At 42.2% G+C, this 22423-nt stretch overlaps 1 protein-coding gene across 4 annotated transcripts in view; it reads right to left on the bottom strand.

The window, feature by feature from the left end:
- Positions 1-6029: 6029 nt before the first annotated feature.
- The window catches only part of LOC308122835 (adhesion G protein-coupled receptor B2-like), a 72186-nt gene continuing 55792 nt past the window's right edge, over positions 6030-22423 (bottom strand). The window contains exons 19-23 of one of the 4 annotated variants that reach the window (XR_013936174.1): positions 20691-20804; positions 17943-18024; positions 12932-12983; positions 9700-9753; positions 6030-6597 (exon numbers count right to left, since the gene is read on the bottom strand). Coding sequence is in view for 3 of the 4 variants with exons in the window: in XM_080484960.1 (XP_080341086.1) it covers positions 12979-12983; positions 17943-18024; positions 20691-20804 (201 nt within the window). In the remaining variant the exon portion in view is untranslated. Of the gene's footprint in view, positions 6598-9699; positions 9754-12605; positions 12984-17942; positions 18025-20690; positions 20805-22423 lie in introns of those variants that run through there. The other 3 variants (XM_080484960.1, XM_080484959.1, XM_080484961.1) reach the window with 3 other exon arrangements.

Here is a 22423-nt window from a genome sequence, read left to right as displayed (position 1 = left end):
TTCCTTCTTGAATTCCGCCAATGGAATTCTATGCCACCCATGCTAACACTCAAAACCCGCGGTGCTTCTTATGAATACCTATCCACTGTTTCTTCAAAGCCTGATATGGTGTACCGCCAAGATGGTCCTCATGCATATTCTTTGAATATTTAACAATGTGTATTGGTTACATCCACACTTGCGAGCTTGAGGTGTCGCGATAATCTTTTGAATCAATTATTTAATAGACGAATAAATAGAAGAGGAACTCTTCCTGGAACCTTCTGTTCGTCTCGGAGTTCACCTGAGATCATGAGCGACTTTGCCAGGATGCACCGGGTGCAAATGCGGCCAAGAACTTTCACGTGCCTGATGTGGCATTCAGCTTGTTCCGACTTCTACTAGTGGGAAAGAACTGATCGAAAGCTATTTCTCTCTATGCACAGTACTTACACGGCAGGGAGATTAAATTGACTTTTAACTCATGACGGTCTTTTACAAGGTGTGTTAATTCCGTTACATGTATGACAAAATCATTTATGTCCAAATAGGGCTTCCATGGCGATGTGGTGGTTGGCACTGTTGCCTCACAGTGAGAATATACCTTGTTCAAGTCCAGGCTTCTTTCCTTTACATGTTCAGTGATTCATCAAGTTTCTTTGGTTTCATCTTGAAATCAAAAAACACGTGTTGAAGGTTAACTGGTGATTACGTTGCCCGCAGGTGTGAATGTGAGTGTGTGACTGTTTGTGTTTGCCCTGTGATGGATTGGCGAACTGTCCTGATGTATCCTGTCTTTTCCTATAGTCAGCTGGGATCAGCTCCCGCCCTTTACAACCCTGAGTGTAGCATGCACCTCTCAAATGATATATTTCACTGAGGCAGCATGCTCTTCCCAAAATGTCCTTATCTGATTTCTTCAGGAAATAGGCAACAATGCACATGAGTGGATTTCCCTCCAAGCAACTAAATACTCCAACCTGAAAAACAATTGGCTGAAAAATCAGGCAGAACAAATTCAACTTAAAGCAGTCAACAAGATAACATAACATAACAGAATTGGACAGTTATAATAAAAAGACATGACACAACGTTATAAAACTGTATTAAAACAGATGAACTCAACATAAAAAGCTTCATTTTGTGTTATTATCAAGAGATGAACTACATATATATCTATATGTATTATGTAGTATATATATGTTGAAATACACAGAATAGTACTTTTGAAATTACTTGACCAATTTTTCCTTTGGGGCAATAAGTCTGAGGTCACAAGAAGAAGAAAAAGGTTATCTAGAACCATGCAGAACCAAGTGAATACTGGAAACAGTACAATGAATGGAATATAAAATAAAAAAAAGACTTTAGAATGAATAGACCCCTTTTGTATGCTGTCGGTAATAATGTGGTAATAATTATTTTATATAACTAAGAACATACGGACATGGACCACTGTGTTTTTCCTTTTCCCTGCCCGAGTACAATTGACATGTCATGGAATATTTTAGTGAAGATTCCTGGCCTCTGCGGATCCTCTGCTTGTCTACACTGCATTGCTGGTGGTTCTTTCATGCAGTGAATCCTGGGAATAGCAAGTTGAAACAGGACTGAAATCCTTGCTACTTATAGAAGCTGCAGCCCAAACACCCAGTGCAAGAAGATATAGGGGATTATTGTTTACTCATTAACTATTTTAAACTGCACGTTCCTCGTGTTACTATACTTAACTTGTACCGGAAGTCTTAGCATTGGTCCATTGTTTGACACAACTTGCTATTCTGAATAGAATACCAAAAACAAGGGAATATCTGGCAGGAACATGATATAGCTATCTAAGCAAAAGGCAGTTATGACATGATGTTCAAGGTGACCGGAGCTTCCTTGAAGTTAAAACCTTCAACCGTCTCCCCTGTGTTACTTGTCAGCAGGGTCTCTCCTCAGGTGCATTGTGACACAGAGCTGCGACAACTTAATTACGCACAAACCTTCGGGAAAAATAACCATGAGGCATTATCACTGTGACTCCTCTGGCCGGGGGGGTAATGTGAAAACCCTTTCCTTGCTTTCACTCTGTCACCATGCATTTCGTCCTCGGGGCGAGCGTCTCTATTTTCTTCCTCCTCTGACCTCTCTCTCTCTCTCTCTCTCTCTCTCTCGCTCTCTCTCTCTTTCTCATCCCGGTCGCTCCCTCAAGAAAGTTCCAGTTGGTGGCCCTTTTCCAGGGTGACTGATGGCAGCTCCGTGGGCAGACTCATCCACACTTAATTACCCACAAGCCCCTTGGTGGGCGAATGGAGCGTGACTGACGCATGCGCAGTGCGTTTGCCCCTCTTCATTCATTCCGCCGCTGAGCAGCCTTGTGAAGCCCGTCCATGTGGCGAGTTTCACTGCATTACATAACAAAAACATTTTTTTATTTCACTGATGAAGAGGATCGTTATTAGCATAAATACTGCTCAAGGTTTAGACATTTTTAATGAAATAATCACTTTGACTTGACGATTCTCCCCTTTGGTTATTCCGATGCAGCAGAACTTCAAACCCATGGAAGTGTTCCTCTTATATTTTCAGAAAGACCAGCGGGGCCTCTGATTGGTCACAGTTAAGCTTCACTGCTTGTGGGTAACAGAGTTTGTCATGCCCGACACCCAGAATGATATAAAAACACGGGACTGCGGGTGCGCCGCAAAAATCAAGAGAGGCTTGTTGTGCTCATCCCAAACAGATGCCCCTCGAAGCAGCACATATGAGACACTGAGATCAATTTGAAAATTTATTTTCATATAAAAAAGACACTATGAAAACATTAGAGGACTACTTTGTACAATCTTATGTATAAAAAGAACCAAAATGAAGGAGAAAGGGACAGGGAAGGGGCTTTTCAGTAATAAATCAACTGGAATGTCGGATGATTGTAAAAGGTGGGTAACACTGAAGCATCAAAGGCTGGAGGGTGCAGGGTGAAGCTGAGCAGACGATGGGCTTTCAGTTGGCATTGGTGTAGAGTTCAGCTGTAAATTTGCTCTTCTGTGTCGTATCTCTTTATGGGCTTTAACGTTGAACAGGCTATTATCATGGAAAAGAACATAATTGGACAATACAATGAACGCCTGACCGGAGGCTTCTTGTGTTCGAATTTGCACAACAGCAAGAGTTTCTATCAGAGAAAAAAATTAATAAAAAATGGTAAAGTTGAGAGATTTTAGGATGCAGATCAGGGATTCTCAAAGTGTGGGCGGGATTTGGGCCAGATGTTCTAATCTTTGTCACATCACATGAATATTCTCTGTTGAGATACGCGAGAAGCGACTCTTCTCATGCTATTTGAAGGCTTTAGAATTTAAATATTTGGTAAGTCCTCACATATTGTCTGCTACTGTTGGAAGAATATCATTTTAGTTCACCTCGTATACATCTACGACTAATTTAGTAATAACAATTGTGTCTTTTAATTGAATCATTCATAGTTTTTCTCTCCACATTTTTTGTTTTTCATCAGGATTCCGTTGCTGAAAATGGGAAAAGACTTTCCCCTAAGCCCTTGTGTTTTGCTTGTTGCTGTGCAACAACCAGGCCCCACATCTTTGAGAAACACCACGCCAAACAAACCAAATCGCAATCACTTACCATTCTGGGACATCAAAAACATGAAAATCCAGCTGTCATCCAGATTGAAACTGCTCAAATAATACAAACGGGTAACCTCAAGCGGATGGAAGAAAACCTCACCGAAAAAGAAAAAAAATCTAAAGAAAATCACATGCTGTGTTGAAATCAAACCTTATTCCCTTTTATCCTGCAAATCCCGTTTATGAAATGCCATGGGAACAAGGTTGTGCATCTCCAGCGTAAATGGTCGTATATCGAGAAGAAAACCACCGAAATGCTTTAGCACCGACTGAGTGGACCTCGTACTGAGAAGTACTGAGAAGTCCTGTGAAGCCAACAAGCAGCTGCTTTCTTCTGTTGGTGGTAGCACATAGCGGATATGGACCTGGAGCCCTTCAGAAGGTCAGGTGAATGTGACCTCAGCTCTGCAGTTGGGGGGTGGGGGGTGGGGGGGTGGGGGGTCAGACCTATGCGGCTCCTCTGCCGTAGGTTTTCCCCATCAGCTGATTAGCTTGAAAGGTTAGAAGGGCCACATTCTTGTCTCACCATCTGCGCTGTGCTGCTCCACTACCACATTAGGGATCTTTAAACAGATGGTTTGAGGGTTGCATTGGAAAATGTCAGGACAAATCGCCATCCCCGGGTAATTACTGTTTTTGAACGCTCCTCTCCTTCTGCATCTCTGACTCTTGAGTTTTTCTTTTTTCTTTTTTTTCTTTTGCTCTATATTTTTGGAACTTAGTTCTTGGCTCCCATTTCCTCTGTTTCTCCGAGACATTCTTTCACAGCACTTCCTCCAGACTGTTAGATTAATGGCAGCTGCACTGGACATGGACAGAAAAGTTACTGAGCTATCTATCGAATTCATTCTGCACTCTTGACACTTCATCTCTGTCGTGTGTGTGGAGGACTGACGTACTAATGTAGCAACAGGCAGGAAACTGGCTGCCCTCCCGCAGCGTCTGAAGCGTGGACGTAGAATGTCAAGCAGGAAGCATCCGAGCCTGACACATTGTAGCCTTGTAACCTCTGTGGCTGCCTCTCCAAGCCTTCGATTTCGTGCACGCAAGCTCCCTGCAATCACTGTGCTCGAAAGCGCCAGGCACAATCTCGCAGAGAGAGGAGCGCGTGTGAACAGGGAATTATACATCTGGCTTTGCCGCCTAATTCAAGATTCCATGCCTCCCGGCAGCGTTCGGGTGTGCAGAATGTGCAGCAGAAAGGCGGGTGACTGTAAGCAAAGACATGTGTTTGACACACTTATCTTTGAATTCATGATTGAGCATTAGCGCTCAGGTAATGTTTGTTTGGCTTTTATTGACTTGGAAAGCCTCCTCAGCTAGTTAGCGGCTCAGCGGATCAATACCTGACTCTAATCAGGAGATTTCTGAGGAATGAGAGATGGAGGGGGAAAAAAAAAAACAAAAAAAAAAACCTTACACACATCCAACTTGGCCAGAAACACCAGAGATAGCTTCCTTTCTGGCATTACTATGATTGGTGATGGCTGAAATTGATTCAGATGCTGCTATCTTTAAAGGCTTTTATCTCCAAGCACGAAGGGGAGGAAAAGGAAAAAAAATCAAAAATCAAAAAATGGAGATGCGAGAATTTGCATGACGATCACTATCCCGCTTTCCCCTCATGGGGTGACAGCATGCGGCGCACATTACCTCAGAAAGCAAGCTCACATTTATGTGCTGTGTGTCCTAAGTAATTTCTTTTTTTTTTTTTTTTAAAGCGAGCTGATTCTCCCGGGAGAATGCTAAAAGAAGAGGAAGGGAAGAAAAGCCGCACAAACACAAACCAGTCAGAAAATAAATCAAATCTTCTTGAACAGTTAGAGCATTGAACACAACTCAGTGGGTAGTTATTTGTTCCAATCTGACTTTTTTTTTTCTTTTTTTTTTCTGTAAAAGTTTAAACCATCAGGGAGGACACCAAACCCCCTCCACCTCCCCTCGGAAAAAAAACAAAAACTGGAGAAAATACACAAACTGAAGAGACGCAGAGTTGACACGGAGATCGTGAGAGGAATGGATGGCTAGGAGGAATTGTTGAACCGGAACCTGAAAACAGCAAAGCGGATGGCACATATCAATGAGCAGATCTGTCCCGGCTCCCCCGCACACCCCGCCGCATTCCCTATCCATCCGGATGACAAAAAGAAACAAAGAAACATAAAGAAAAGACTGAGCGATTCCAAGCTTTCGTCATCCATTAGAAGGGGAAAAGGAAATAATTGAAAGCAGGGTGCCTAGGGGGGGCTACCAGTGTGTGAAACCTCAGTGAGATCTTTCCCCCTTTGCTATAAAAAGAACTGAACGGTGCAGAAATATTCTTTTTCTCTCCCACCCCTCCCAGAGTCATCAAACATTTGAAAGAGATTTTTTTCTTTTTTTCTCCGGAATAAAATCAAGACATTTTTTTTTTTTTTTCAGAAATAGGGTTTTTAAACCATTGTTTTTTTGTTTGTTTTGTTTTTCATTTAAGTTCATTTAAAAATTCTCTTCAGTCACAGACGCGTCGAGCCCCTGTTCTTACTTTTCAATAGTCTTTGCGAAAATATAGAGTAGAACAGTCTTCTTTCCATGTCTGTCCTCTGCAGCAGTAAACAAATACAGTATGGGATTCGACGGAGCACATCTTGCAGGAGACGGACAGCAGAGTGAGCGAGATCCTTGCCAGAAAAAAGAACCATGTACCTATGTATAACTTTTTCACGAGTCTTTTGTCTCTGTGTGCATCTGTGTCTCGGCATGAGCGCGGGTGTGTCCATGTGGAGGGGGGAGGGGGTGGGGGGGTTGCAGGGGGTGTGTGTGTACGTCTTCACACTTCAGTCTGGAAGTCCCCCTCGGACGAGTCGGGTGTGTTTGCTGAGGAGGAGTCCCAGTTCTTATTGTGCAGTTCCATCCGGTCCTTCTGCTCCCCTGGCACGATGGACAGCTCGGGGGTCATGGTCTTGAAGCTGTCCCATGAGCTCTGGTCCTCCGGGGTGGACTTGTCCTAAATGGATAAGGGCAAATGAAACAGCCACGTTCGGGCAAAAAAAAAAAAAGTGTTAGATGAAACTGTAGAAGAGAAACCATTAAAAAGAATAAAAAAAAATTAAATAAATATATAACTGATCATGTTTAATAATATCAAGAATCTCCCAGGGTCAGCTGGTCGGGTCAGAACTGTTGGATTTCATGCTTCACCCTCAGGCAAAAATCTCTACATTATCTGTGGAGCAAGAACTGTTGCAATCCAATTATTTTCCCAAACATGTGTGTCCTGATAGTTTGTATCTTATGTTGCTCTTAAAAGGGTAGAGGTGAACAAAAACAGAAACTCAAGCTATTGCCAAAAACAAAACATTTTTTCAGATTTAACATGTAAATACATGTTTTTAATCTGATTATAAAATAGCTACCTGCGTCAATGCTAATAAGCTTTCAAAAATGGTGCTCCTGTCAGCAAGGTTGACTTGCTCAGCGGTAACACCAAAAGGAAAACAGCATATTTCAGTCGGGTTTCTCAAAAAAAACTAAACAGAAAAAAAAAGCAAAGACTTCTTCTGCAAAAGGAGCTGAACACCGGTCAAGGACATGATGCATCACCCTGTTAGTGCAGAATGTTTTCTAGAGAGAAAAGTCGGTGTAAAAGCAGCCAGACCAAATTATTAGAGCTCATTTTCATTTCGGTCTACACCAAGTACACACACTGGTCTGTTCTCAGCTTGTGTAAAAGCACCCTGAAGCTGCAATTAATTAATCTACCCATTTCCTTAAAGGTTTTCAACGTGGAAGTCTCACCTCCTTGAAATTTACAGGAATTGAATCTGATGTTATACATACAGCATATATCTGAAATTTTAAAATTGCAGCTCCGAACAATACATGTCTGAGTATACCTTTGGGACCTTTGTGCTTTGAAATGTAACAGAAGTAAATATACTTAACACCTAAAAAGTTGGGAGTTACTACTAAAGTAAAAAAAAAAAAAAAAAAAAAACAGCAACTACTCCAAAACCAACAAAATCTTCTCATCTGTATCTCTAAACTACATAAACCCATATAGTTTGTACAAGCTGGAGTAAGAATGACTGTTACACTGGTATACAATGGGCTGTATGTCTCACTTATTTTCACAAGCCACCAGCGAACACTCCGGAAAGTTCATTACACAAACAGTGTAATGAGCATATTTCCCAAGACACCAAAGCGTTACTTTAATCATAACTAAGTTTCTTGTACGCACAGTGCAGGTTTGAAACAACGTGGCTGTGCATGTTTGTCCCGAGGCACCTCGGTGCCATTTTGGTTTCTGCTTTTGACCTTCTTTACTCACCGTAGCTGTGCAAGCACAGTTCTCCTGTGAAATAGATGATCATTACAAATGTGAGGAGACACTCGTCTCAAGGTTCACCCCATCAATAAAGCCGTTTTCGATAATTACACTGAACTACTGACTTGTTTACTCCAAGCCGGGTCTTGTGACTGCTGGTGTTTTGTACCGTGTAGTAATTACTTTTTTGTCAGTGCCGTGTCAGAACTGATCAGGAAAACAAAAACCAAAACCCAGGACTATGAAAACAAGTCAAAAGCTGTATTTTCTTTTCTAGGAATGACAACTTCCGCACGTATTTGGAGATGGATACCCTACAATATGCGCTCACTGAGGTAGAATAGGATCTTTTTGCTTCTAACCTTTGCAAATGTCAACAGGCATGCAGGGAGGGTAGACTGCCACAGACATCTTTGATAGTTTTTGTTTTCATTCCCACGTAAAGTAAAAAAAAAAAAAGAAAAAAAAAAGGGCAAAATACATACCTGTACTTCAAGGCCCCTTTCCGTGTCTTTATAAAACATTTTTATTTATCCTCTGTTCTCATGTTAGCAGCCATCCTTTTTAACCCCGCCATCTTTCCTAATTAGAAACTTTTCGCATTAACTGATGAAAGCATGAGCGCTTTTAGACTCAAGGTCTGTGATCGCGGCGTGTGGTCTGCGGATATGCCCACCATGCATGTAAAATACATGTTGCGGGATTAGCCAAAAACGAAATTAGACCCAGCATTATGCATGCGATAAGCGCCATTATTCAAATTGGACTCATTATCTCGCTGAGATCTCACGGAGATGATTTCACAGATACAAGTAAGGAAAGACATGGGGGAACTGCCAGCCCAGATGACTCTTGGTGGAGCACAACGTACAATGACAAAACATTAAAAGGAAGAAAGAAAGCGACAGACGACTCGCGGTACTTTGCACAGACACATTAAATCCATTAAACCCGCGGTGCTTGATCATCATACTAAATGAAGAATTCACACGATGAATATTCAGAGGAGTTTCAGTGATCATCTCAAGAGCAGATTCGGTGAAAACATCAAATATGCTTAATGATGCCGGATGAGTCCCCGTCTGCATGTATCTACTCCATCTGAGGAGACAGCGCTTCAGCACTTCACTTGATCCTGCAGCCTCTTATTTTGTTTGCATTCGAGCGCCGCCGCCGCCCCACCTTCGCTTCAGTGCAGCAGCACCTCTAAAGTGCTCACATGTAACTCACTTTGAGTTATTCACCCTCCGCAGCTGTCATTCTCTTCATCTGTCACACACACACACACACACACACACACACACACACACACACACACACACACACACACACACACACACACACACACACACACACACACACACACACACACACACACACACACACACACACACACACACACACACACACACACACACTGCATTGATCTGCAGCAGCAACCCCTCCCCCTTGCAATGTATGACGATCGTCGCGTCGCCGAAGCGCTAGGGGGCAATCTCTGCCTGATTATCATTCTCCCTGCGTCTCAGCCTGACAGTTGGTAAAATGAATACAAAAGGCATAATCTGGGAGCCAATTTGCATGCTAAATGCTGGCGAAGGAACATTTTGTAATGCAGGAGTGTGGGTAATGCTGCAGTTAAGCCCAACTTTATCCCTGGGAGACTAGGCTAACGCGATTTCGCTGCTACTGCGTGTCGATCCGTTCCCTTTCGCCATCTATGCCTCCCCTCTGCCCCCATCTCATGCCACTCGCTCTGCCAGAAACCCCTCTACTTACACTCGACGAGTTCTTTTCACCTCCGGCAGACGAAATGCTCCATCGCTTTTCCCTCTGTGGTGATGAAATGGTAGGGGTGGGGGACAAAAAGGAGGTAGGGAGGTTGAAAGACAGAGGAAAAGAAGAGAAGAAGAGGGAAGGGGATGGGGGTCACAGTCACTGACAACTCTGCCCTAAAACAACGGCATTGTTCCCACACCTCCATCAGGTGAGCGGGCAGTTGTTGCTTTGTGCGTACACCCACCCCATCTCTCACTCCCTCTCCACCGTTCAGTCCCTCTCACAAAAAGAAAAACAAAACACGTTCACACTCACAACACATGGACAGAAACAGTGCAGATGGAGGTCGGTGTCGGCACGGCTGCACGCGCATGTCTAAGATGTGTTGGCCACGCTTTCAACATCAGCATATGCCAAAGCGAAGAAGGGAAGCTGATGGCAAGGATGGAGTGATGGGAGGAAAAAAAACAAAAACTCAACTTGCTACACAGATCTAATAGTAACCACAGCCACTATGAGACGGATAAAAGAACAGACGGCACACGGGTGTTAAGTAATCTGATTGTGAAAGCCTTAGCAATGAATCTACCGCACAGTGCTGGAGGCTTTGCAGCTCATGTTTTCTAAATAATGTTGAAAGAGGATAACTAATCCGGTTATTACTGCTTGGAAATGCTATTTACAGTATCTGCATTATTGATCTCCCGCTGTATGTGTTAACACATAAAATAGGTAAAGCTCGGCTATAAAGTGGACATTGCTGACTCTGTATGTTCTGCCTCTGGCTTCTTCAACGCATAAACCTTACTCCCCCCCCCCCCCCCCCCCCCCCGCTGTACCTCTGCAGTGTTATCTATCCTTCTTCTTTATGTGCTTGTCTTATTTTCCTTTTCTTTTTTTTTTAGCAAAGCACTACGTGTGGTGGCTTGTTCCTCTGTTGGTGGTCTGGTGACTTTATTCTCAGAACAGGCAGTGAAGATAACAGGTGTTGCACAGGAGACCGGTCATCGTGGGGACTGATGATGAGTCCACCAACACCAGTGTTGACATGTCGAGAGAGCTTTGTGTTGTTCTTTTGTTAGCTGACTGTCTGAGTTCAAGTCAAGATGGATTCATGATTTTTTTTTTTTAGCAATTCCGACACTTTAGAATATTCAAAACTTCCATTTTTCAAAAAATCCCATTCAAATGTGTTTAGGGATATATTAAGATTATGTAGAGGTCTGACATTTCTAGAACACCGTCACCTTCTAGAACTGTATCTCATTATAGAACTGTCATACATTAGGGAACTGTCTTCCAGTCTAGAACTTTCTTGAGATCTAGCACCTTTGGTAATTTTATAGTTGAGAGTCACCTGTAACAGCAATCCAACTTAGTTGTATGTCCATACAGATAAACAAGTACTTGCCTTTGTCAATGTTTATAGTGTATTGTTCTCTGTGTGCATGTGTGTGGTTTCATTACATCAACAACCAACAGCACTGACTAGTGGCCCTGCATGAAAACTACATCTTTTTCAGTGTTTCTGATTTATCCGTGTAAACAGACATCGTTTTCAAAACGTTGACATGTAAACATGAAACTTTACTAAAACAAAAACGATGTAGTTTCACTTGAAATGTGTAAATTGGGCCTCCGATTCCCAAACTTTCGCAAATCCTACAACTGCCCTATCTACTATATTTGCCTTAAATTCTGAAAAGCTGTCACATTTTCTAGAAGTCTCACATACTGTAGAAATCCCAGAATTGCCAGATGCATTTGAATATTCAACACAAATTTTGTACATTTGGAAAAAAGAAATGTAGGAGGTACCAGATATGGTCATTTCCCCTGATGGAAGGGTCAGACAAATTGAGTCTCTGACCATATAGACTCTTTTCTTATTATACCTAAATGATTGTGAGGTTATTGTGTAAACACTTTCTGAACTGCTCCATTGTTAGTTGATGTCCTTATTTAATGCTCCTGTCTGTAAAGCGCAGCAGATGGGCCTGCACATTGCTCTTTTAGGAGAGCTGTTTATGTAAGTGTTTGTAACTTGATGTACACGAGTGCGGGAGAACAACGACAGACAGACTGTGTTTGTCTGGAGTTGGTATGTAAGATGTAACATTCATCCAAGGTTAAAAAGATCTTGTGGGTTTTGGCAGTTTGCCTCGGAGTGTTGTGTCTGTCGCTGTAATGTGTACTTTACATCCAACTCATGCAATGTGTTGGATGTATTCGGCAAAATATGATGTATTGTTATTCCCTGCGACTGCGAACAGACACGCTGACACTTACACACTGAGCACGTGTCAAGCAAAACAGGTAGAGATTTCAAAATGAGCACCAATTTCCCTTTTTCTTTCAACTTTTCCTCGAGAACTCCAAATAGTTATTCAGAAATATGTCGATTTTATGCAAAGGTTGCCTTTAAAAATCGTATTTCTATACTGAGTAATTTGTGTCTATAAAAGACAAACATATCACGGTTGAATGACAGGATGAACATCACCAGTCATCTGTAAGCAATGAATTTATAATGGTGTTTGGTTTTATTTCAATCATTGTAATGGAGGTTTTTCCTTCATCTATCAAAGTTCCAAACGTGATTGCATGATTAAATTCCAAAAGCACAGTATGCACAATATCAGTAGTCACAACTGCTCTCACACTGTTTTTCTTTTGCTTAGTGTCAGACCCAAGCACTATTAACCATTTAAATAACAGACAGGCTGGGTTTTTTTTTGTGGCAGAGGCGTTATGAGGCTTCAGAAAATTATTATTGTATTATAGCTATGCAGATACAGCACGGAGAAGAAAGTTGAGTTGATGTAGCTGTGAGGACCAAAAAGACACTCAAATACATACACGGATGACAGTCAGTCAGATCTAATTCTTTTTTTTCTTTTTTTTTTTGTGCATTTAAACTTTTGGGCAAACTAAAAGAGAGAAATCGCTACAAAGTTGCAGCCGCCACAGAACAAAGTGAAGTGAATGGGTTGTCAGGATTCGGTGGGAGACTACAAAGGCGCTACAGCACAAATATCTAAAGCCATTTCTAGAAGCCTCGGTGGTGTTGTTGGTGGATGCGGGCCCACTCTCTGCAGCTCAGAGTCCCCACCACATTTGGAGTGCAGAACTGGGGAATCGTGTGCGGATGTGGGTGAGCAATGTGGCACGGCTGTCTGCGGGGACGTAACGGGGGAGGACAGGTGGTGGCGGGTAAGTGGGTTAACTTTACCTTTGTTGACTTGGAGGCCCATGGTTCTGCTGACTGTCTGGCTACATTCATACTGGGACGTGACAACAAGCATGCGACACACAAGGCCCAGCCGACAAACGAGAAGACATGAAAACAAACAAAAAAAAACGACAACAACAAAGAAATCAATAAAAAAAAAAAATTCACAGTCAAAGCAAAGACACACACTTGATGTGAGGTTATACATCAAACAAGAAATCATATTTGTACAAGAACAGATTGAAAGTGACATCAAACAATGAGGGAGCGGAGTGAGTGGTTGCCAGAAAAAAAGATGGTCACTTCAGTCACTCGGCTTTGGTGCGGCTTATCAAGAGTTCTGTGTGTTTATTGCATTATATCATCAAGGTAATGACAGGCTGTCGATTGCCTTTTCAACAGCATCAGCATAATTTATTAGGGTGGCACATAAATAGACCGTGCGCAGCTCTCTTTAGCACCATTTACCCCCTTAGCAGGAAAGAAATCTGTGACACAAGTAATAAGGCCCTTCAAAGGCGCCAAATCTGGTGAATGTAGGGTAAATAAATTCCATTAGTGCAACACACTGCAAACAAACGAGCAATCAGACACACAGGGTTGGTTTACCACTGTCTGGGTCTTTGCAATCCAAGGCCAGCCCTCCTATGGAGAAATCGGTTCCAGCTCTCGATTCGGACCTTTTCACCTCCTTTTAATTGGCCCAAGGACAGTAAATGAGCTAAATTAGTATTGTGCCTGTTGGTGCACGAAGCCAGTGTTAGGTTTGTTCCGCCTGGACTCCCCGTCCCCTCATTAGGAGCTACTGATAGAGCCGCTGTGCTAAAGCTACACTCCGCCAGCCCTCGGTTTTCACGGGCAATTTGTGCGGAAGGATGAAAAACAGTTGATGAGTTTATACTCGGCGTGGAGAAGGGGGCAAGGAAATAATTAAAAACAAGCTAATGAGTGAAATTAATTATTCAATTAATGCCTCAAACGTGCCACCGAGGACCGTGTTTAGAGGGAGGAATGGGAAAATGAGGGAGACAGCAAGACAAGAAATGTCAAGCTGCGGGGACGAATGGAAGGGAGAAGAGGATATGAAGGGGAAAAAGAAGGGAGGCGTCAATGTGAAAGTGAAAACCCCTTAGCTTAATGGCACCAAATGGACTATCAAGACCTACGGGGCTTGCATGTGCAGGCAAATTGCCCTCAATGAATCAAGAAAAAAAAAAAAAAAAAAGACGAGCCATTGTAATTTAAATTTATACATCTTCAATTTACACTCAAGGCAGACACATTACCTGAGTTAATTTCACTCAAGTGACCTGGAAAATATATATCAATAACAGCTATAAATGTTAACAGCTGATGCATAAGGAAAGCAGCCCAGTCTGCTCTCTTTCTATTAAAGGCACCATAATGTACAGTTTACCACGACGCATTTCCATATGCTATCTCAAAGACATGGATTTCATCACGGCGTTCTCTCATACATGCCTATAGTCATTCGGGTTGAATTGCTAATACGTCTTTTATAATTGAAAAATTTGCTCGCCATTCCTGCTCTGATACGCGATCAGTGAAAATCACAACAAAGTGCGCCCGACTCCTTTTGTCTTTCTTTCCTCCCGACTGCGCAAAACTCCTCGCTGTCTATTTGGAGAGCGAGGCCAATCTACGCTTCATTTAATCAAGAACACAGCAGACGACGGGATGGAAATATATCCCATTTGAGAGCTAAAAAATGCATCCGCCAAGCTATTATGCAGTGAAATCTCTCTCGCTCACCGCCTCACTCATATACGCATACACACCGTCCATCCCACACACAGCGAGGCAGAGCACTGCATCATTGGGCACTGCATGCAAATGTGTGCCACGACCTTCTGAACCCCCGTGGAAAGGAAAGGAAACGACAAACTCCACCGTGACAGAGGCCAAAAATCTGTTGGAAATTTCAACAATATTGTGGACACTAATGCTAATACATAACTCTACTACAAACACACAGCATCCGCGCTGTCTTTCGGTGACCCCCCTTGACTCCATTTGTATCCTGCCTCCATCGTGGAATACACAATGAAAAACGGACTCCATCCATCTGCTGGAACATATGGCCGCTGCCTGAGGAACCACAGTACTTAAAAAAAGAAGGGTAGTATTTGAATTTTCATCAGTGTTAATGTGAAGCCCACGAGCTAACCACTTCAGCAGAGTAACATATTATATATATATATAGAGAGAGAGAGAGAGAGAGAGAGAGAGAGAGAGAGAGAGAGAGAGAGAGAGAGAGAGAGAGAGAGAGAGAGAAAGAGAGAGAGAGAGAGAGAGAGAAACTTAATGCTTGATTCCTGGCCACCCACTGATGTTTAAGGTCAATAAACAATCTAATGTTAACACACCTTTGTAACCTTTTTAACTTGCGATGATCCACTCCATGTTGAAAATGCACATGGATGCCAAAACAAAGCAGCAGCGGATCATCTTGGTGATATGTTTTAAAGGTCATGCATACGTTTTATTTTTAGAGAAATTGCATCTGAAAATGCAGCACAGAGTAGCCACAAGAATAAGTTCGGCTGCAGAACAGAACAGACGAGGTGGTTCTCAGCTGCGGACCTTTCCAGTCACATCTTCACTCTGTATTTTCCTCTATTATCCATAACACTGACTCATCACCTTGTGGCCTCAAGCCATCTAAGTGGTAAATAAGGGGATTAATGGGGAACATAGGGTTAACGAGAATATGAGCGAGTGGGTGGGGAGACAAGAAAAGCTTAGATGGAGAGTGTGGATTCAATTCATAATGTCAAGAGATCACTCTAAGCCCCCTGCCATTACACAGAAAATTGTATGAGATTGAGAAAAAAAAAAGAAAAAAAAAAGAAAAACCAAACATTTTCTGGCAGCCACTCGTCTCCTCAACAGATCCAACACACAGATCCTACCTTTCTAGAGTAAAAGAGATCAGGTCTCTTCTGACTCTGAACGTCTCACACGGCATCCATAAAAACTGTATGTTGTTTGGCCCTTTTTAGTGCCAATGAGCGGATTTATGGACGGAATAAGACAGTTTATGAGCCTATTATGAATTGGTTTGATGGGTCATTGTCTTTATGAACTGATTTATCACTTGGTTAAGGTGTTTAGATCGCCAAGGTTTAAGCCAAGCAATGGAGTGGACAAAGTGGGTATCTGTCTGTCACACTACACACACAGACACACACCAATTATACAATGGGAGGAAACTCAACTTCTGAATCATACCACCATACAAGTACATTTCACATGTTATAGTACTTTCAGTTCCACGGTTCTTGATAAGTATTCTTTTTTCAAGGGAAGGGAAGGTTAGCATTCATCATGTGAATGCTAAAGCATCGAGGATATGAGCTAATGCACTGAACTGCTACACCACCACAGCACTTCAGGGGGGACTAATACAGAAATCCATTGAATACAGTCACTTCACAATGAGGAAGCACTGACAGGAAGTGGACGAGCAGCTACAGGATGTACATTCATAGCTTGACACTGTTGGTTACTGTTTTAAACACCATTTATTAGAAAATAGAGATGTTTTCTCTATCACAAGTAACAGAGTTTACTGTTTGTTGACTCCCACTCTTAATACTACTGTTCCAAGTCTTTTCAAGCTTTAAAGTCTTGTGATACAAAAGTAGCTTTTACGAAGATGAAAGTGTAGGTTTGGCCATTAAATGGATTAAATTGACAATCTCTTTATTAAGGCTTTAAGTATCTATTCACGGTACATGGAAGCGAGATAGATCGCCAACACTAAGGCCGGGTTTACACAACAACGTTTCAAGTGAAAACACATTGTGTTTACGTGTTCGGATGAGAAAAATTGTCCATTTACATGAAAATGGCAGAAAAGTTCAAAACTACGTTTTTATGTTGGGCCAATAGTGGGTGCTGTTGTTTATTTTTTTTAAATAAAACCACATACACCCGCACATGTGAGCTACAAACATTAATAATGGCGAGTATACTGACATTTGTATGGACAGACGGCAAAGTTATATTGCTATTACAGGTGATTTTCAACAATAAAACTACCAAGTTTCAGGAGAATATTGACCTGGAATGGTGCCACTCTGGAGGCCGCCATTGTTGTTATTGCCCATCTACTGGCACATGTGCAAAAGAACTATTCACTACAGCCGTGGAGGGCATCTGCAATAGCAGCCTTTTTCCCAATTTTCACGGAGACAGAGTCAGAACCTTTTTCGAAAAGGCGAGCCATTTTCAAAAATGTATTTTTAGCGGCTCCGAACACCTTTGTCGTGTAAACAACGCAACAGAAGTTTTGCATTTTCACTTGAAAACATGAGGCTGTAGTCCCAGGTAAATTGTCAGTATCCATGGTCGACATGTAGTTGTTGTTATGCCTGGTCGTTTTTAAGACAACAATGTCTAACTTTGGATCAGTACTGTTTGGCCTACACACCGTATGATCCTCTTTTCCAACAGCATGAAAAATATGTTGACATTGGTAGATAAAAAAAATTCAACTATCAGGATTAAGGAGCGTTTTTGGCAAGCATAACTCTGTCTAATGTATCTCTGGATGGTTTTTACTAGAGTGTAAGCTTTTCCAAATCTAATAAGGCCCTAATGAGAAGCAGGACTGCCATCTGACAGCATCCAAGAACTGAGTTTTAAATGTTTCCTTGACCCTACAAAGTAATGATGTGCTTTTAAGTCTCGATTAAATGCAACATTTGTAGACTATTCAACTATTTCTTACACCTAAGTGGTTTTGGGTGCTGAGAAAAATTTGCTACAAAAAGACTGGAAATTGAAAATTAATACTTAGTGAAGATTACATCACTTGAAAATCCCATGTAAAGTATTAGCTGCATGAAAACACAGCGACATAACACAACAGTGACAAACTTTGAAACACACAGTGCCACATGTAGCGCATCAGTTCAAGCCTACTTTAGAGTGAATTAGAGGGGCTCTACTGCACCAGGTTTATGTTGGCTTTAGAGGGTCTTACGTTGACTTTCTTTGTAAACAAGGGATGTTCTGCGCACTAGCGACGGCTCTGGGTTGTGCCTCGGCGGTGGGGGAGGGGGCACCTGTCGTGGATGAACACCAGCCGCGATGGTTGTTAGAAGGGTTAGAGGGTGTTTAGCATCCTGGTTAAAATACGGTTTAGGCACTTTAAAGGAGAGAGAAGCCTGCAAAAGTCAGCGGGGTTAATGAGTTTTCGAGATCTGGCTTCGGGTAGAAAACTTGTCATTAAGCAGGTGAGGAAGAAGCCAGGTTTTTTTTTTTCCTTCGAAGGGAAGACTTTTCAAAAAGTGAAATGCTCAATAATGAGTGTCCTGAAGTAACAAAGTCAATTGGCTTCATGATGTAAAGGGAAAGATTTAACTTTCATGGGTGTTGATCTGTGAGAGCAGATCCTGAAATGCAGTAATGTTTGCTATTAAATCACTGATGTGCGATATGGGAAAATCACTATCAGAAGCCGTCATGTGTTCACAGAAAGGAGGTTATTAAAGTCATTATAAAATGATTATGTCATTACTCATGCAGTGATTGTCTCTTGAATATGGTTTATGTGCTTCAAATGCAGGCAGTATGACATGGTGCTCTCAAACATAAAACAGATCAGATCAGTCAAAACACACGCAGAAACCCCCCCCCAAAAAAACAACAACAAAAAAACAATTGGACATAGACACAGAAGAATGCAATCACACATGTAGGCACTGCGGGCATGCTCACTCACCCACAGAGAGGCAGGCACACACACACACACACACACACACACACACACACACACACACACACACACACACACACACACACACACACACACACACACACACACACACACACACACACACACACACACACACACACACACACACACACACACACACACACACACCCTTCTCATCTCCATAATTACTGTATAGTCAGCATGTCCGTGTCCGGGGGTGACTCTCGAAGTGAGATGTTGACAACAGCAGTGCTGAACTCAAGCTGGGACCCGTCAAAAGGCCCGACACTGATAGCATTATCTGTGTAATTATTCACAGTTAAGTGAACTGCCTACTTACTTTTGCCATAATGGATCTGGATGAGTAAACCATATCCATGCTGCCCTTTCAATTCGCAACTTCTGCGATGTCATTAACCCAGAGGATATGTGTGTTTCAATTTATCTTAATTATCTATTATTTGTCACTGGCCTTTCATTTCTTGGCCACAATCTGAAAGCACACCTGAGCTTCTCGTGAAGCACATTAGCATGCTGCAGCACAACTGCTAAGAACTGCAGACTTTTAATATATGGCTCATGGCATGTCGGGCGGCCTGCTATTTTTCTTACCTTCCATAAAATATTTGTTGGCAGGAAAGAACAGGGGAATTGGCCAGCGCTCTAGAAAATCTTGATCAAGATGTTGAGTAATTGATGGGCGAAGAAAAGGCCACTGGCCTGCCTCTGGAAAATGGCAGCATTTTTGCATGTATATATATATATACTGTATATGTGTGTGGCTACAAGGCAACAGCAATATGAGTGATGTCACAATGGCCTCTCTTCCTTTATCGTGGGTGTAAACTAGATGTAAACCAGCAAGCCTCCAGTGATAGGGAAAAGTACACCCCGCAAGACTGGCTCGCACATCGTGGCTCCATGTACTAATGCTCAGCAGATGAGCAAACGTGTGTGTGTGTGAGTGTGTGTGTGTGTGTGTGTTTAAATCTTAATGAAAGTGGTCCTCTGAAGGTCAGCATAGAGCAAGCGGGGACTCTTTTGTCTGCCGCTAATGGTATATTAATGATTCACAAATGCCTCCGTGTCTCATACGCACAGGTGCCCACCCAAGCAACCCATAGACACACTGCGCGCGCGCGCACACACACACACACACACACACACACACACACACACACACAGATGCACACACATAAAAGTACAGTCACATACAGCACAGTAACCAGTTTGACATTGGCATAGACAAAGCATACAGGACATTGTGAGGGGTTTCTATGCATCATGGTGGGACGGCTTCATAAAAGTGACAAATAGTCACAGGTCCTAAATTAAAGAATTTGGATTTCATTAACCTGTTATGATTGATTCAGCCTCAGCTACAAGCTTGTGTGATCAACTCTTTTTGATAGGTATTTAATAAGGCACCCACAGCAAGTGAAAATGAATTAAGTTCAGGCCAGCTACATCAGGTGTGAAAGCCATTTACAATATGAAAGATGGAACAGAATGTGCCTCTAAAGAAATATTTATGAGGTAGTTATTGTTCGATTCTTCATGGTCGCGGTAATAGGTACAACAGTGAATTAGTCAAATGGCAATGAAAATACACAGAGTATTCGCATTACGTTGAAATTCCCGTCTGAACAAAAGATGTTTTCATATTTCTAAGACAGCAATCAGGCTGGAAAAAAGACCACCATAATGAATACAACCGCTATCAAACAAAAAAGTACCTCATAAGTACCCCCATGTAAATGACAGATAATTTTTATGATTATAATTGTCTGAAAGCTGCATTCACAATTAAACACAAAGTAAGCATAATGCTGATAACACTGAGGTAGTGATGAGCGGTTTCTCTAAACCAAAAATACTGCAATTGTAACCGGAACTTGATTTCCAGTTGCAATCCTTCAGTGTGGGATTTGGGGATCATGAAAAAAGTGTGGGAGGGAGTGGAGGTGCATGGGTTCAACTGGTTCCAATCCCGTTCCTGGGCAATGATCTTACCTTGAATGTGGACATGGCTGGGTCCCTGTTATACCTGTCTATGGTGTGGAACTTGGAGGAGTGGTTGAGCTCATGGTACAGCTCAGAATGTCTTTTGCGAGTGTGCATCACTTTCTGGAAGGGAAGAAAGGAAGGGACAGCAAAAATGAAGCAAATAGAAACAAACAAAAACATAAAAAAAAGAATAAAAAAAAAAAGGAAAAGGAAGAAGAGGCAATGCAAGGGCAGGCAGGGTAATGGGAATGAGTAAAAGGCTGAGGGACTGCAGTGATGCCAGCCATGAAAAGGAGTTAGAGAGGGACGCCGACAGATCGATCGATTGCTGGCTCATGCTCGTCTATCATCTACTTCCTCGGTCTTTAAGAATTTGGCAACTGGGATTGCTGCAGAGGAGTCCCTTGAATGACAATTTCGTGAAAGTGACTGACAAAAATGCCATCGTTACTGACTTGTGCCTGCTAACTCGGGGTCTTGTTAACTTGGGATTTTGTCAAACTCATTAAATGTCCAACAGATGGACGAGAATTTAACTCCTGCCCCTGCGAAAGCATGTTCAACATAAACTGGCTTCCTTGTGTCCTTTGTGTCCCAAATGTCTATCTCGAAGGCAGCTAAATCCAGATCTGTAATGCCCTGACAGCAAGCTGCATTTGTCAGTGCCGCTGCCGTCTCTCCAAGCTAATGGGCAGTGCTGGAGCTGCTCGGTAGTAGCAAATCGTCAAAGCAGCTTGCGAGGTTGAAAGTGACACAGGGGCAAGATGCCAGCACTCGCACCAGCACACTTACCAACGAGATCTGGCGCTTAGGATTGGTTCCAATTACTACATAGTGGGCGGGTCACTGTTGGGACCTCTAAATTAAAGAGAGTCGCATTATAGAGAATGCAGAATCTATAGGAACGTAGAATCTATGAAATCAAATGTTTAGTTCAACTTGTACAGCAGAGATGTTGATCATTGTTCTTTAAAGCTGTTTCTGCCAAGTTCCCCAACTTAAAGTGCTGAATCCCCAGGGAATGCTTTCAAAACTTTAGCAGGGATTTTTTTATTTATTTTTTGCTAAACGACTGTGACTTTAATGGTCATTACAGTGCACAGTTCATGCATTCGAGAGTTTACACTGTCTAAATGGATGGGGAAATGCAATGGTTGAAAAAAAAAAACATGATTGGAAAATGAATGCACCTTCCATTAAACTCATAGAAGTGTACACTATCATGTTTTAGTATTTCTTCTATGCCAACGTCCATTACAGAAAAAGGAGATGCAGTCTCCTTTTTCATGCAGGGAGCCACGGATGGCTCTCAAAAAAAATATATAAAAAATTAAAATATCTGTCGTATAATTAAAAAGGATCAGCCATAATCACTGTAAGTAGCTCATCATTGCCCATAACCTCTACTTAAATATATATTTCCATGTTGGGAAGGGGTGAATGTCCAGTCTCTACAAGCGTCAACATGACATGGATTTTCCCAGAAAAAAAACGCAGTATTGAGGTCACTTATTTTCATCATATATATATTACTAGAGACTGGAGATTCACGGTACACTCAGGTCATTCTGAAACAAACATATTGACGCACACCAAACCATCTCCTTCCAACAGATATAATCGGCAAGCCAACTGTGGCCACATATGCGACGTATCAACCGACGACTGACCGACTCGTCTTCATCCACACACAAGAAGCGCTCTACTTTGCTGTTTCTTCAACCAGGACCCCACAGCAA

This window comes from Lipophrys pholis (genome assembly GCF_963383615.2).
Source record: "Lipophrys pholis genome assembly, chromosome: 17".
In the NCBI taxonomy this organism is placed as follows: Eukaryota; Metazoa; Chordata; class Actinopteri; order Blenniiformes; family Blenniidae; genus Lipophrys; species Lipophrys pholis.
This window is presented reverse-complemented; position numbering and strand designations above follow the sequence as displayed.